The sequence below is a fragment of the Morone saxatilis genome, unplaced genomic scaffold, assembly GCF_004916995.1.
Source record: "Morone saxatilis isolate NCDOM2014 unplaced genomic scaffold, NCSU_SB_2.0 Contig17, whole genome shotgun sequence".
Classification (NCBI taxonomy): Eukaryota; Metazoa; Chordata; class Actinopteri; family Moronidae; genus Morone; species Morone saxatilis.
This window is the reverse complement of record NW_023339729.1, coordinates 7,270,716-7,285,452: the sequence shown is the minus strand read 5'-3', so window position 1 is coordinate 7,285,452 and position 14,737 is coordinate 7,270,716. Positions and strand designations below refer to the sequence as shown.

Genomic DNA, 14,737 nt, shown 5'->3' with positions numbered 1-14,737 from the left:
AGTGGCTTTCTGGCCACGTAAACACATGTTCGTAGAATTGTTTTTCCTTTTTTTGATCATTCCTAGCACAGGTATACCTTCTTAAAAGTACTCCCTGGAAGATTATGACATCACAGCTTTCCATCCCTCCTGCGAGCTCTGGAGCGGTTGTACCCTTCACCTAGTCTTCATGAAGCTTCATCACCAGCCACAGACTAAGTAGAAACTATGAATGTAGCGTGCTGTGACCTCCCCATTGCCTTTTTTATGCGCTTTTAAAAGGATCCAGTGTGGTAACATTTAGGAGGATCTGTTGGTTATAAATGGAATATAATATTCATAGGTATGTTTTCATTAGTGTATAATCACCAGAAAATAAGAATCGTTGTGTTTTTGTTACCTTAAAATTAGCCTTTTATATCTACACACGCTGCGGGTCGCCTTCCATGGAGTCCGCCATGTTGAGCTGTCACGTTTGTACTGTAGCCCAGACTGGACAAACCAAACACTGGCAGCAGATAGGGCCGTTGGCGTTGTTCTTGCGTTTCACGACCACTATGGTTACTCATTCATGCACAAGGGGAGAGTGAAGCGAGGGAGTTGCAATCTGCAGCTACACTGTTAGATGCCACTAAATCCTACACAATTGTCTGTTTTTAAGATCATTAAGATTTTTCTCCATTGGCCTCACTGCAATGACAGATTTCTGTAGTATTTATGAGAACTGCATCCTAAGACCCTTTTTCCTCTGGTGGCAACATTTATACTCTGCTGACTGCTCCTTGATCAATAACAAATGACTGTGTAAGTCTTTGTCATGGTCAGATCTTTCTTTACCATCTGTGATTCTCTTACTCTACTTACATTCTCTAACAGATAGTTAGGTTAGTTATTTGTTCATAAAATCTCATTTAGAACACAGTTTCATTTGCAAGAGAGACAAACCATACGTTTACACACACACTGTTAAAAAATGAAAAACGTACATTAGCAGAAACCCATTTAGCTCAGAATATAAATAGAGCACCTCATAATGATTATTTAAAAAGATGGATTAAGGCTTTTGGAGCAGAGTTGGGACAGATCAGCAGGTTTGTAACTAATGATTTCAAACAGCAGACAGATTAGACCTGTGTTTGACATCATTTTATTTTTCTATTAACACACTGCCGGGTACCACAGTATGGCAGCTCTCCATTCGAGTAGTGTCATTAAGAAGAATGCATTATCTCAGAGGTCTTTAATTCTGTGTCACCTACTTGCTTAGCTTGATAAGGTCTCCTGTAAGGTTAGCAGGTTTATAACTAACGATCTCGAGCAGTAATCACAGCTCCTGACAGGGCCATTATTCCCACCCTCACTGTAACTTACGTGGTGACCTTTGCCGTTTTCCTGTAGAGTACCACCTCAGTACACGTCTCCAATGCCAATGCCCCAGCCGCCGACCATCTGGTAGTTGGAGGCTACGATGTCTCGGGGGAGGTCCGAAGTGATGGAGAGCCCATGAAAGAGGTCACCTTCCTACTGTACTCAGCCACAGTCAAGACAGAGGTAAACCAAGATTATTTTAGGTTTTTAGAAACAGTGAGCAGTCAAACTAGATCATGATTTTATAGGGCTTGTCAGATCTATCCTGCATTATTTGATAAAAGTCAGTATATTATTCTGTAGCTTTAATTCTTGCGGCATTCCTGCAGTATTTCTGGAATATCATGGGATTCTGTATAGATTTTAACCACAACCATTACATCACTCCATATTCATTTTTGTGTTTTTTAGGACGTTGGTGGCTGTAACACGTCCCCAGTGGAGGGGGCTGATTCTGGGGACAGCTCCCTGGTCTACTTGTGCAGCGCTCTATCCAGGGAAGATGGGACCTTCGTCTTCCCCGCACTGGCCAGCGGCGAGTACACTGTGGTAAGCTTCCTGTGAAAACCAAAAGAAGGCTGTCTCCATTTCGAATCTCACTTAAAGTTGTAGTCCTTAAGACTTCAGTCCGGGTTGATTTGGTGACACTTGTGGTTACCATGGTGAACGCAAGTACTGTGTAGCACTACAGCAAAAACTCCTTGAGCAGCTGCTTTGTCAGAATAGCAACAGAAGAGTAACTTGTGTATCTGTTTGCAGTCAAGTACAGTGCTTTTTCTGTGACTTCTTCACAATAAAAGCCACACAGACGTTTTTCAGTTGAACGCTTTTATTGTGAAGTAGCAGCGTTAACTTAATACAGCTCTTATACGGTTTAAAAAGACAGAACAGTAAACTGTGAGTCTGATATCAGTGAGATAAGATTAGGCTGGATTACATGCGAGCCTCGTTTCCTGTGAATCCCATTTGCAGTAAGCAGTTTGTTTGTTTGTTTGTTTGTTTAAGTACATCCACAGATTCATGTATAACAGTTCACTTGAATATTTATTTAATTACTGGTATATTTAACAGGGACAGTGCACATCAATGAACATTGCTATAAATGCGGCAGTTAGTTCAGAGGCTGTTTCTCAATCTATAATCTGTGGACAGATAAGCAACCACATAAGCGTGCTGAAGGACTGTAAATAACGACTGTACATAACGCTGTAACCACAGAATGTTTCTTATTGTATTACTAAAGTAGACTTAAATGGTACCAATATTGGGGTTTGACTCGGTAGTGATTTTAAAATCTCTAAACTCTGTCACTCTCACATGTAAATATTGTTATTTCTGTTTCTAAATCTGCGTTTGTGAAATCCTTCACTTCAGGTGCCTTTCTACAGGGGAGAACGGATCACGTTTGACGTCGCTCCCTCCAGGATGAATTTCAAGGTGGAACACAACAGTTTGAAGCTACAGGTAAAGATTCAAATTAGATCTCACATTTTCAGTATAATTGCTATAGTAATATGTGTCATTATCTTGCAAACAGAATACATGTTATGCATAGTAGCACATTTTGACATGCGATGCTGTTTCTGTTGTTTGCCTGTAGCCCATCTTCCGTGTCATGGGCTTCTCTGTGACGGGCCGAGTTCTCAACAGTGCTGTTGGGGAGGGCGTCCCTGATGCCACAGTGTCCCTCAACAACCAGATCAGAGGTAACCATACTAGAAGACCTTTCAAACAAACATCCAAATAACTGTGGATTTTTCTGTGATCAGTGGTTCTCACTGTCTACAGATTGGCACACTGTAGCTTACTTTGCTGTTCTGTCCTCACAGTCGTCAGCAAGGAGGATGGTTCTTTCCGACTGGAGAACATGACGGCTGGTACCTACACCATCCGTGTCAACAAGGAGCTCATGTTCTTTGAGCCAATCACAGTGAAGATCGCCCCCAACACCCCCCAACTCCCTGACATCATCACAGCAGGGTGCGTCTGGCCTGTCCACATAGTGCTGGAGCTGCATACCGTTCATGAAGATATCAATTTCACACATCATTTTCCCACATTGCTAACTAGTGTGATCTAAATTCTGATGTCTATCCCGCACAGGTTCAGTGTGTGTGGCCAGATCTCCATCAGCCGCCTGCCTGAGGGCATGAAGCAGCAGGGCCGCTACAAGGTCACTCTGACACACCAGGACCAAGAAAAGACCCCCAGCAAGACCATAGACTCTGATCCTCAGGGAGCCTTCTGCTTTCAGACCAAACCTGGAGATTACAGTGTCCATGTAAGTCTAACATTCAGATTCACCCATTTGACTGGAATGTCTCAGAACCAGAAGATTATTAGCCTCAGTCATTAATTAAATGGAAAAGAAGCTTACCTTGAACTTATTTTCAGATTTCAAATATTTGTCTATTTAAACCATATTGTATAAGATGATACTGAGGCAAAAATCAAATCTTACCTTCATGAGAATTCAGAAACAGTCTAGAATAAGTCAATACTATTATACTAGTGAGATGAATTGCCAAAGACTTAAATTATTTTACTGCTTATATAGTAGTATGATTTAAAAACGTGGTTTTCTAAAAGATGACTTTGGTTGTATTTCCACGTGTCCAGGTGTCGCTCCCTGAGGCGGAGGTGAAAGCAGGCCTGGCTCTGCAGCCTCAGGCCCTGGAGGTCTCCCTTGTAGACCGGCCCCTCACAGACCTACTTTTCACCCAATTCATGGCTTCTGTCTCTGGAAAAGTCTACTGTTTAGGTAATTTTCACTTAATTTTGTTACCGATGCAGAGTGTGTTTGTCTGAAATGCGGCTAAAACCCCATAAAAACATTACATCTTTGTTCATATTTTCACTTTGTGTCCTCTGGTTGACCTCTAGCGTCCTGCGATGACCTCTCAGTAACCCTGCAACCAGTGAGTCGGCAGGGAGAGAGGAGGGCGGTGGCTCTGTCTGGCAGCAGTGACATCCTCAGCTTCTCCTTTGACAATGTTTTACCTGGGAAATACAAAGGTCAGGACTCACCACCAGCAGCACTTTACATTCTTAATAATAGTAGAAATAATGATTGTGATATTCATCTTTCATTCATGATGATTGATTAGCAAATTCCGCACAAAAGCAAAGTCAGCATGCAAGTTTTGACTGGAAGACCTCAACCATCGTATATAAATTGATTCCCTCCATCTTATGTGCATTTCCATTTAGAAATCACACTAATTCTTCTCTTAACGATTGTGGGGAAATCAATTAGTAATTACCAGCTTTCGATCATAATTGGTGTTCAGTAGCAGATTTCAGGAAGCACACATTATTCAGCCTGTGTTTCTGTACCTTCTGGTGCTGCATCTATCTCACTCACTGTTCAATGCACACACATCTGTTTTGTGCGCCTGCAAGCTATCTGCACACACAGCATCTTTTGAGGCATGTTTACTCAGCTTATAGTGGTGCCAGGCCTGAGCGGTGGGAGAAGTTTACTTTCTGAATCGTTTGTTTAGAGATGAGATGATTATAAGATTTTTTTGTGGGAAAGTCCTGACTTTCCTCCTTGGCTGGTGTGACAGATTTAATCCTTTTTAAATGAATATTTACATCTGTTTTTCTGTTACTTTTAGTCTATGTGTTCATTAGTTCTTTCCCATTTTTACACATGCCAGTGAGTATTTCTCACGAGGAGTGGTGCTGGAAACATAAGTCCGTGGAAGTGGAGGTTCTGGACTCTGATGTTTCGGGGGTGGAGTTCAGACAGATTGGCTACATCCTGCGCTGCTCCCTCTCGCATGCCATTACTTTGGTGAGTATTCAGTAACTGTCTACAGCAGCTGCGTCTGGTGTATGTTGTAACAGATGGTGGCACGTCCACAATTATTATTCTAATTCCAACTAACACGTTTTTCTGTGCAGGAGTTCTTCCAAGATGGCAGCAAACCTGAGAACGTCGGCGTGTACAACCTCTCCAAGGGAGTTAACCGCTTCTGCCTCTCCAAGCCTGGTGAAGTTCATTCTCCTGACCTCTCATTAGCTAAACATAGTATGAATTAGCATAACTAGAAAAGAAAAATATCAGTGTACCAACTGTTCCCTTGTGCATAGTTATAGTGCAGTATTTTGAGCCAAAAGGTCTGTGTCAGACTTGCCTAAATATAAAACTGGAGCAAAGTAATTAATCAACTTACAATGGCTTTTGCTCAGGTGTTTACAAAGTCACCCCTCGCTCCTGCCACCAGTTTGAACAGGACTTCTACACCTACGACACGTAAGTAATGAGGTGCTGTGTCCATTCATTTCTGCGTTATAAGAGTGTTCTTCCTCTAGTTCAACAGAGTGACTGTTGTTAACCTGTGTCAAACAGCTCAGCCCCCAGTATCCTGACCCTCACAGCAGTCCGGCATCACATGACCGGGCTCATCACCACCGACAAGATCCTAGACGTCACAGTTACTATTAAGTAAGACTCAGCGTGGCTATGCTCATTCTCTTTGCTAATATTAGCTGCAGGGCAGCTTTCTGCAAATGTCTAGCTTAATTACATTCTTTGTTTTTGGGGTATTTTTATTTTATTTTATTTTTCCTCGGTCAGATCATCTATTGAGAGCGAGCCGGCGCTGGTTCTAGGTCCCCTGCGGAGCCTGGAGGAGCAGAGGCAGGAGCAGCAGCTGCAAGAGATTCAACTGCGCCGTCAGGAACGAGAGCGGCGTGCTGCAGAAGAGGACGGAGGTGCCCGAGATGATAGCCCTCCTATCCAAGAGAAGGCTGATGAACTGACAGGCCCCTTCCACTATGAGTTCTCCTACTGGGCCAGGTCAGTTTCACTGCAAAGGCACTGCATTTGTTAATTCATCACTCTTTGCTCTTTACAGTATAAGAAATTAAGGATTGCAATCTTGTGAAGACAATGTCCTTCTTGCACATACTCGTGCTCAGTGTCTGGCAGTGTTGCAAAGTCAGATGAGCTGTTGGTTTTGGAAGCAGTTTTCCCCACTAAATTCCTGTTTCAATTTGAAGAAAGGTTTCTTTTAATAATATCCACAATGCTTTGAAGCACAGGAACCTCCCAGACAATGTAGTAGGTTTATGTTATGGCCATTGTTTTAACTTTGTTTCTGGGTTCCATCAGTTTGACGCAGTGAATGGCTCTAAATACAACAGTGCCCTTTAGGGGCGAATCTGTGGCAAATTCAAAATAGTTTGTCCTTGCCGTTGGGAACAGAACACTGCAGGTGTAGTCAGTAGTTGGATTTATCAGTTTTCTAAAAACACAATCTTCAACTTCTTCAACTTGTCTTTAGCTGCACATGTAACAGAATATTTACTTTGTATATATACTTTTTAAGTGGATGTTTTCTTAATTAGTAAATCCACCTTGGACAGTTGTGGTAAACATATGTTAAAATGTTCTGTCTACAGGCTTGTAGCTCTTGACTTTTTATTGAAAAACTATATTATTTTCTTTTGTACTGATGGATTTAACCAGGAGAGTCTCCAACTGTGAGTCACCAGAATTGTCTATAGAGAAAATAAACAGGACTTTTACCTCTAGAACAACTTTATTTTTAGTGTCTGGTTGACATCCACTAATAATAACCACACAGTCTAGGAGTCTTGCTTAATCTTGCACATGTGTTGCTGCAGTGAGTTAATGTACACTGTATGACTGTACAGGGCTGGAGAGAAGATCACTGTGACACCTTCCTCCAAGGAACTGCTGTTCTACCCTCCAGAGGTCGAGGCCACTATCACCGGAGGTAAGTTCCTTTAGAAACTTTTACCTAACAATCCCACTGTGTATGTTTGTGTCCTTATTATAGCTGCTTCTGAACTCTTTCATTCTTTATATGTAAATGGTCAATATTTATAAAGTTATAGCCCCAACTTCCAACAGTAACTTATTGGTTGCTAGGAGAAAGAGGAGAAAATTCACATCCTCTACATTCTGTAACATGCAGCATTAACAAGCTGAAGTAATTACACTTTTTCGACAGAGTCGTGTCCAGGTCGGCTGGTGGACATTGCGGGACGTGCAGGTCTCTTCCTGGAGGGCAAGGTATCACCAGAGCTACAGGGTGTGGAGATCTCCATCACTGAAAGAGGAGCTGCAACACCGCTCATTACTGTGGCCACTAATGAGATGGGAGCATACAGGTATGAGAGCCCAGCATTCATTCAATGGAGAGGGGAATAAAGCACTTAAAAACAAAAAAAAGTGGAAAAAGTGGTTGCCATGTATGGGTCCTAGTTAAAAAAGAGTTTTAAAAATCCCTCGGTGCTGGTCAGCCAAACGGACAATTAAATCATAATCTGTGCCTGAGAGACCCACTAGCAGTGTTTAAAAGGACTTCAGGCTCATGAAACGCCACATCTGTGCCGTCAGTGGCAGAAAAACCATATTGAAATGTTTGACTTGCCCTGTTTGTTCAAGCCTGCTCGGCTGTTCTTTTCCCGTGGCCGTACAGATGTTGTTTTACATGCAGATGAGCTTGTAGTAGTTTTTAGCCACACGAGCGGTTATAACTCAAACATGAACCCACAGATGTGTGTACATTTTTAGATTCAGCATGACTTCCACTGCCCAAGGATAGGGCTATCGATGTCCACCACAAATAAACATCTATATAACCACTTAGAAGTCATAGGAAAAGAAGAAGCTACTTATTCGTTATCAGACCAATCCAGTGATTATTGTCTGTACAGACATGAGCACATTGCAAACAGGAACCGCTAATTTGGTATACTTTTAAGGGTGCCAAAATGTAAGAAATATAGGCTAAAGTTGTAGCCCACAGCACAGCTAACTTAATCCATCCTTCCTGTTTACATCCCAAAGCATTATGGAAACTTGATATTAAAAGTAATAAATAAAAGTAATTAAGTAATAAAAAAGAATCATAATAGAAGTGCACACATTGTTTTATGTTGCACTATAAATATTGTTCTGCCATTACTGTCTTCTGGAAGATCCTCAGCAGTTGCCTTTAGCCCTGAACAAAAATTGTTCATGGTAACATTATCAGACTAATGTATAGCATTGTGCTTTCTGGGTAGTATTTTCTTTTGTATCACTTTAGTGGTTTAGTTAGGTTTAGTTATTTAAACGTTTTTGATTTCAGCTGGATGGAACTCTGTACTATTATCTATGTTTTCATCATCAGATATTATCGTATGTGTGCATTTTGTTCTGTGTATGGGCTGCTATTGTAATCACATAGTATAAAATATGCATCCTGGAGACATCCTGGCAGTCTTAACCCCCTTTTTGCTGCTGTCTTTCCATCAGTGTGGGTCCACTCCACAGCGACCGGCAGTACAACATCAGCGCCAGTAAAGAAGGTTTCGTCCTGAGCCCTGTGGAGGGAACCCAGGGAGACTTCAAGGCGTTCGCTCTGGCTGGTGTCACCTTCAAGGTACATGTGACCAGACTCATTTGCATACATCACGGTTAGATCCCAGTAATCACCAGCCACTTTTACCTCTGCAAGTATTATTGTGTGGTGCTATTTAGCCGACACTTTCATCCACTTTCATTCTTTGTTCACATTGACTACTTTCACTGATTATGTGGTTTAAAGGGAATATGAAATGACATGATGAAATGTTGTTAGTTGTACTGTATGTTTTCAGAAAATATCATTAAAAGAAGCGATCACCGATGATAGCTGATGATATCAGTTTTCTGCTTTGCTGTGTGCGTTGCCTTTGTTCTGCCTTTGTTAAAAAGGTCTGCAATTATCCACAGCAACTACGAGATCCTGGCACAAATGATCAGTGTTAGTTTCCCTTTCAGACTCCGTGATTAATTGCTTTTAAAATCTTTTGTACAGCATCAATACGGAGTTGTATGTCCTTTTTTTATCATCCTTTTATAAATCCTCTCTGAAATAGAACATTAGAGACACTAAACTCACCTGTCAGCCTGATTATACCCACAGTTTCATAATTTGATACATGACTCAGGGATTTCAAGCTTTCTCTGCTAGTTTGCCCTCATTGCAATGGATATTAAGTCCTCATCATTTCTTTTGAGAAGACTAAAGCAGTTTAATCTTTGACCTCCCATGTTTTCCACAGCTGTGACACTTAGAGTATTTGAAATGAGTCAAATTTCTATTATTCAAATTTGGACACACTCATGTAGTATAATATAAAGTGCTGAAATGATCAATTAATCTATGAATTACTGATATTTTATAACCTGTACTCCCTCTCTTTCCCTGTGTGCTGTAGATCAAATCAGAGGAGGGTCACCCCCTGTCAGGTGTCCTCCTGTCTCTGAGTGGAGGACAGTTTCGCTCTAACCTGCTGACCCAGGACACTGGCCTGCTCACCTTTAATAACCTGGTAGGAATTCAGAAACTAGCTTTCACCGTTGTAATGTTCTTCCTGTGTTGTAAGGTATCAGTCTGCTGTAAATCTAATTGTAGGTATGCTATAGTGACTTGTGTTATGCTCTTGCTGATACTGCTGATACTGTATATGTTTCTGCTTTTCATTTGATATGATAACTGCTTTTTTCTCCCCTCAGAGTCCTGGTCAGTACTACTTCAAGCCCATGATGAAGGAGTTCCGCTTTGAGCCGGCGTCTCAGATGATCACAGTGGAGGAGGGTCAAAACCTCAGCATCGATATAACTGGCATTAAGACTGCTTACAGGTATAAAAATGTACCTCCTACAGCTTAGCGTACAAGAATACAAATTCCTTGAACATAGCGCTCAAATTGTAATGTTGGTGGTCTAAAAATGAACATAACGTGAGTGTGAGCCGTGTCATGGTCTTGTTACTGTCGTCCTCAGCTGTTACGGGGCGGTGCAGTCTTTGAGCGGGGATGCAGAGAGGGATGTGGCTGTGGAGGCAGTGGGACAGGGAGAGTGTAGTCTCTACAGCGAGGACACCGTCACTGATGAGGAGGGTCGCTTCAGACTCAGGGGTCTGCTGGTGAGTACGCTAAGAACGTGTTAAAATCTGACAGGGGTCACTGTCCTATCTTAGACCACTAGAAGAAGTAGTGACCTTATAAAACACTGTGTAAGCAGCATTGAAACTAACAGACTGTCTGTTGTACACACACATATTGGATCACTCAAATGCTATACTCGTACTGTATTTTCTAAGCCTTTTAATTGTACACCTTGTACGACTTAATGAATGTAATGTTTCCTTGCAGCCGGGTTGCAAATATCTAATTCAGCTGCGAGCGGAAGGCAATGACCACATAGAGAGGGCCTTACCACAACACAGAGCTATAGAGGTAAGAAGCAAACTTATTTAAGGTTCACGTGGCGGAATGATGTGTACAGTAAACAATCATTCAGGTTTTTGGAAATGTTCAGAAATTATACATGAATTTAATTAAGTTTTCTAAGAATTTAAATGTTAGAGGAATTATTTAAGTGTCACAAAAATACAGTCAGAGTCAGTTTTACTCTATTCTAACCTCATTATTTCAGCATGCAGATATAACATTAGAATTTAGAGCTAACTAAAGTCTAAAGTCGCCAAAACACAGTGTAACAGATTGTAATACTTAGGTCAAGAATTAACCTCTACTAAAATGCCATTGATGTTCCACCAGTCAGTCCAACAATAACACATTTTCAATGTCATAGTGTTTTTTAATAGTTCCTTTATGCCTGGTACTGAACTAGATAGGAGGGTATGGAAAACTTTTGTAATTGAATTGTTAAAATAACTGTGGGAACCCTGTGATTATGACTTATCAGCAGTCTTATCACATGGGTCCTTTCTATACGCAGAACAAAAGCAGCAATAATCCCATTGCAAGTATAAACCTCTGTTCATAATTTTAGCTTGTCTGGAAAGTGCAGGCCCCTTAATCTCTCTGGCAAGGCAGGAAATTCCTTAATTCCACTTAATTCTCTGTTATTATCACACCGTGTGACTTGTACAAAGCTTTATCCATATTTTCTTTAAGAGTGCAAGGTTGTACCTGTACATTAAGCTTTGTGTTCCCTTTCAGGTGGGCAGCAATGACATCGACGGGGTCAATATCATCGCCTTCAGGCAAATAAATCAGTTTGACCTCAGTGGAAACGTCCACACTTCCCCTGAACATCTCCCAACACTATCGGTAGGACTTTTTTGCCTGCATTGTGGTCTTTTATATTGAACTTATATACACATCTGAAGTTTTAATACAGTTTTACTAAAAGTTTTTTTTACTGTTCTCCCCTTTCTTTATCCAGGTGAAGCTTTACAAGATTGATAATCTGGACAACCCAATCAACAGTGTCTCTCTGGGACAGTCCCTCTTCTTCCACTTCCCTCCTCTGGACAGAGATGGAGAGGTATCTGCTTGTAATTCTGCTCTTAGGTCTACAATCACATAGTAAACCTCGAACTACTGAAAAATATTGCCCGCAGTCTGAAAATTTAATTTTCTAGTCCACATTATACAGTGGCAATAAGTCTTTTTAATGTCGACACACCGTTGGAACAAAAGTCACCTGTCTTTCTTCTGTCGTTCTGCTCCAGAGCTATGTGCTGATGCTGTACTCCACCCTGTCCCGCTCCCAGTATGACTTCACTCTGCCTCAGGTCACCTTCACCTCCAGCGGCTACCACAAGCACGTCACTCTCACCTTCAACCCCACTGTAAGATACAGATGGTTGTTTTTTACCCAAGGTTTAACCTGCAGAACATTTCAATGATTTCTGTGTGAGAATATCATTTCTTTTTTATTGCCAAGAACTACAAGATTCCTGACTTCGAGTGAGGCATATTGTAGCAGGTTTTGTATCAAAGCCATATTGATTGGGCTAGAGTTGTCTCATCTCAGGGTGTGTGTTTGTGTGTGCTTTCCCACAGCGTAAAGTGCCTGACCAGGATGTTGCCCAGGGCTCCTACATAGCTCTGCCCCTCACTCTGCTGCTCCTCTTAGCAGCTTACAACCACGAGAAGGTACGTAACCACCTCCACCTGTTCCAGACAGCATGGTTAAAGAGCCTTTCTTGCTTGACTATTGAATTTCTGAATCTGTTTGGAATAAACCTCACTGGAATTTGGCCTTATCATGCCAAAGCCTGAAATTTGGAATGACATCAAGAAGAATGTCCTACTTCCTGCAGTTTTCATGTTTTATAATCGGGATTTATCCATGTATTAATTCCTGTTAATCTCAGGGATTTTCTTAATATTTCAAGTAAGAAACTATTAATCCAAAAAGCGTTTGTTTAATGCCTTTTGTGGACCTGTTTTGCAGGTAATCCCCCTCCTGTTACAGGTAGTGAATCGTATCCAGGGAGTGAGGAGCATGGCCCAAACCAGCGGGGAAAACGCTGCTCTGGATGAAGCCAAACGTCAGGCCAAGAGACAGAAGGCCAGACGTACATGAGGAAACAATTACGGCTTACCTCACACCACATCTTTGTGCACTAAATAGTACACTTGTAGCCATGGTTACAGCCTTAGAGGAAACTGCAGGTAGATGTTGGTTCACCAGATAAAGCTCTTAACGTTTGGAGTGGCTGTGGTCAACTGTGGGTGCCTGTAAACTGTTTAGCTCACTAAGATGTGATTTGGTCCCAAGTGAAGCCCGACATGAACCACTCAACGCGCATTACCACCACCTCATCAGCCAATCAGATTCACTGGACTGATAGCTGACATTTTACAGGTTGTTTTCTTCAGTTTGTTTTTTTTTCCAGAATACTCATTGTCTAAAAACGTTGTCAATATTTGTGATAGAATATGAGCCATTTTTATACCTTTGTAATTTATGTAGGTCAACTCGAATCTATTGCGTGTGTTTTGAAAGCACCTGAATGCTTTTGATATCTGTCCTAACATTGTTTAGGACTATCAGTCATTGTGGATTAATCATGTCTCTCACCTATTAGCATTGGGGTCAGTTCAGACAAAAGGGAGGTTTCTTTAGAATATGGCTGGGATTTGATAAGATCCAAACCTCCAGTTTTAACTTAAAGATATTAAATGTATAGTTTCTTATGGATCAAATAAAAGTCAGTTGGATTTTGAGATTTTTAAATGATCATCAGAAATGTTTTCAGAGCTTGTGCTTGTATGTCACCCTTGTAAACTAGTGGTGAAAAAGTTTGTGTATATGTAGAGGCAAAGACTGAGAAAACATCTGAGTAAAGATCCAAAGCATTAAACTGTGTAAAACAAAAGAAGAGTAAATTAATAACCTAGTTTGTTTAGACTGTTGGCACTCCAAATCCATTCCTGATAACCACAAAAACAGGTCTGCAAATGAGGATATACAACAAGCTTTGAATTAAAAAAAAACTTCATTTCACAATCTCAAAATCTTTTTTAACCCTTATTTGACCCCATAGATTTGATCAAAACTGAACTGACTCCTGTAATACCATCAGATCCATTATGTACCTGCTAACTATGATTGAGGGACTGCCAAAGACGCTGACAACGTAATAAATGTACCATTGTCAGCCATATCACTTAAATGCGAAACACCCATGAGTTACTGTAATGCACTCCACTTCTGGTGGTATTTTATAAGCCGTTAAGTGTGATGCAAGATTGACTTTATGTCAGTTTCTCCAATAGCTCAGGAAAGTGGTGGTCAATAGGATGATACAAATTTGGGTTTGAATTCTGTGTGAAAATAATTTTTGGTTTTGGGGGAGGTGTTCTGGGGTGTGTGGGGAGCTCTGTGGGGGATAACTGATAGTTGATTAATTTATTAACATATTTCTAATCAGATGTGAATAATAACCTAGTTTGTATTCTGGTAAATGTCTTTCAGAAGTGTGCTTGTTTTTTGAATGATGTTCTGTCAGATGAAGTGTGTGACAAGCTATTTTAAAGACAACGTTAAATTTAAGAAGACTCAGAGCCACAAAAGTGAAAATGAATGGGAATATCTACAAAGGGTCTGTCACAACCTTGAGTTAAACTTGAAAGTTAAGGCAGAATTGTAATTTCATAAGCTCATTGTCTTACCACCGAGCTGTGTAATGCACTGAAAACTATGGACCCCAATTATTTTTCTGTATTTAATTTGTCTGCTCTCAGTTGTGGCTGACTTTAGCTGAAAGATGAGAAGGCCACTGATTATTTACTGAGTTGAAATATATTCCAATTAGTCAACATTTAGGGGGCGTTGATTAGTTTGGTTGGGGTGGGAGAGGGAGGATGAGGGAGGATGAGGGAGGTGGGGTATAATTGTCATTTGGTCTGAATCTGTTAATTTTTTTTTGAGATAATGAATAAAGTTTGACTGGAAGGAAAGGAACTTGACTGTTATATTGTTTTGCCTCTAGGGGGCAGTGTAACTTTAGGCATGGATTCTTTCATAAAGATGGCAAAAAATCTCATTCCTAAAGTACAGATCCCGTAAATTAGATTAGTTGTTGACTTATCTTATTGTCCCCTCTCTTCTAACAGC

The 14,737-nt window shown here is 40.9% G+C and overlaps 1 protein-coding gene across 1 annotated transcript in view; it reads left to right on the top strand.

Annotated features, from left to right (window-relative positions):
* Window positions 1-14,496, top strand: part of nomo (nodal modulator) — a 16,679-nt gene extending 2,183 nt beyond the window's left edge. Inside the window, exons 7-31 of the mRNA XM_035660066.1 lie at window positions 1,378-1,530; window positions 1,759-1,896; window positions 2,722-2,811; window positions 2,948-3,053; window positions 3,177-3,327; window positions 3,451-3,628; window positions 3,967-4,108; window positions 4,231-4,362; window positions 5,010-5,146; window positions 5,257-5,344; window positions 5,545-5,608; window positions 5,705-5,800; window positions 5,933-6,154; window positions 7,015-7,097; window positions 7,335-7,494; window positions 8,627-8,753; window positions 9,574-9,687; window positions 9,872-9,999; window positions 10,142-10,283; window positions 10,513-10,596; window positions 11,326-11,436; window positions 11,552-11,653; window positions 11,841-11,960; window positions 12,175-12,267; window positions 12,569-14,496. Of these exons, the coding sequence (XP_035515959.1) occupies window positions 1,378-1,530; window positions 1,759-1,896; window positions 2,722-2,811; window positions 2,948-3,053; window positions 3,177-3,327; window positions 3,451-3,628; window positions 3,967-4,108; window positions 4,231-4,362; window positions 5,010-5,146; window positions 5,257-5,344; window positions 5,545-5,608; window positions 5,705-5,800; window positions 5,933-6,154; window positions 7,015-7,097; window positions 7,335-7,494; window positions 8,627-8,753; window positions 9,574-9,687; window positions 9,872-9,999; window positions 10,142-10,283; window positions 10,513-10,596; window positions 11,326-11,436; window positions 11,552-11,653; window positions 11,841-11,960; window positions 12,175-12,267; window positions 12,569-12,700 (3,093 nt within the window). The 3' untranslated portion in view covers window positions 12,701-14,496. The remainder of the gene's footprint in view (window positions 1-1,377; window positions 1,531-1,758; window positions 1,897-2,721; window positions 2,812-2,947; window positions 3,054-3,176; window positions 3,328-3,450; window positions 3,629-3,966; window positions 4,109-4,230; window positions 4,363-5,009; window positions 5,147-5,256; window positions 5,345-5,544; window positions 5,609-5,704; window positions 5,801-5,932; window positions 6,155-7,014; window positions 7,098-7,334; window positions 7,495-8,626; window positions 8,754-9,573; window positions 9,688-9,871; window positions 10,000-10,141; window positions 10,284-10,512; window positions 10,597-11,325; window positions 11,437-11,551; window positions 11,654-11,840; window positions 11,961-12,174; window positions 12,268-12,568) is intronic.
* Window positions 14,497-14,737: the final 241 nt, after the last annotated feature.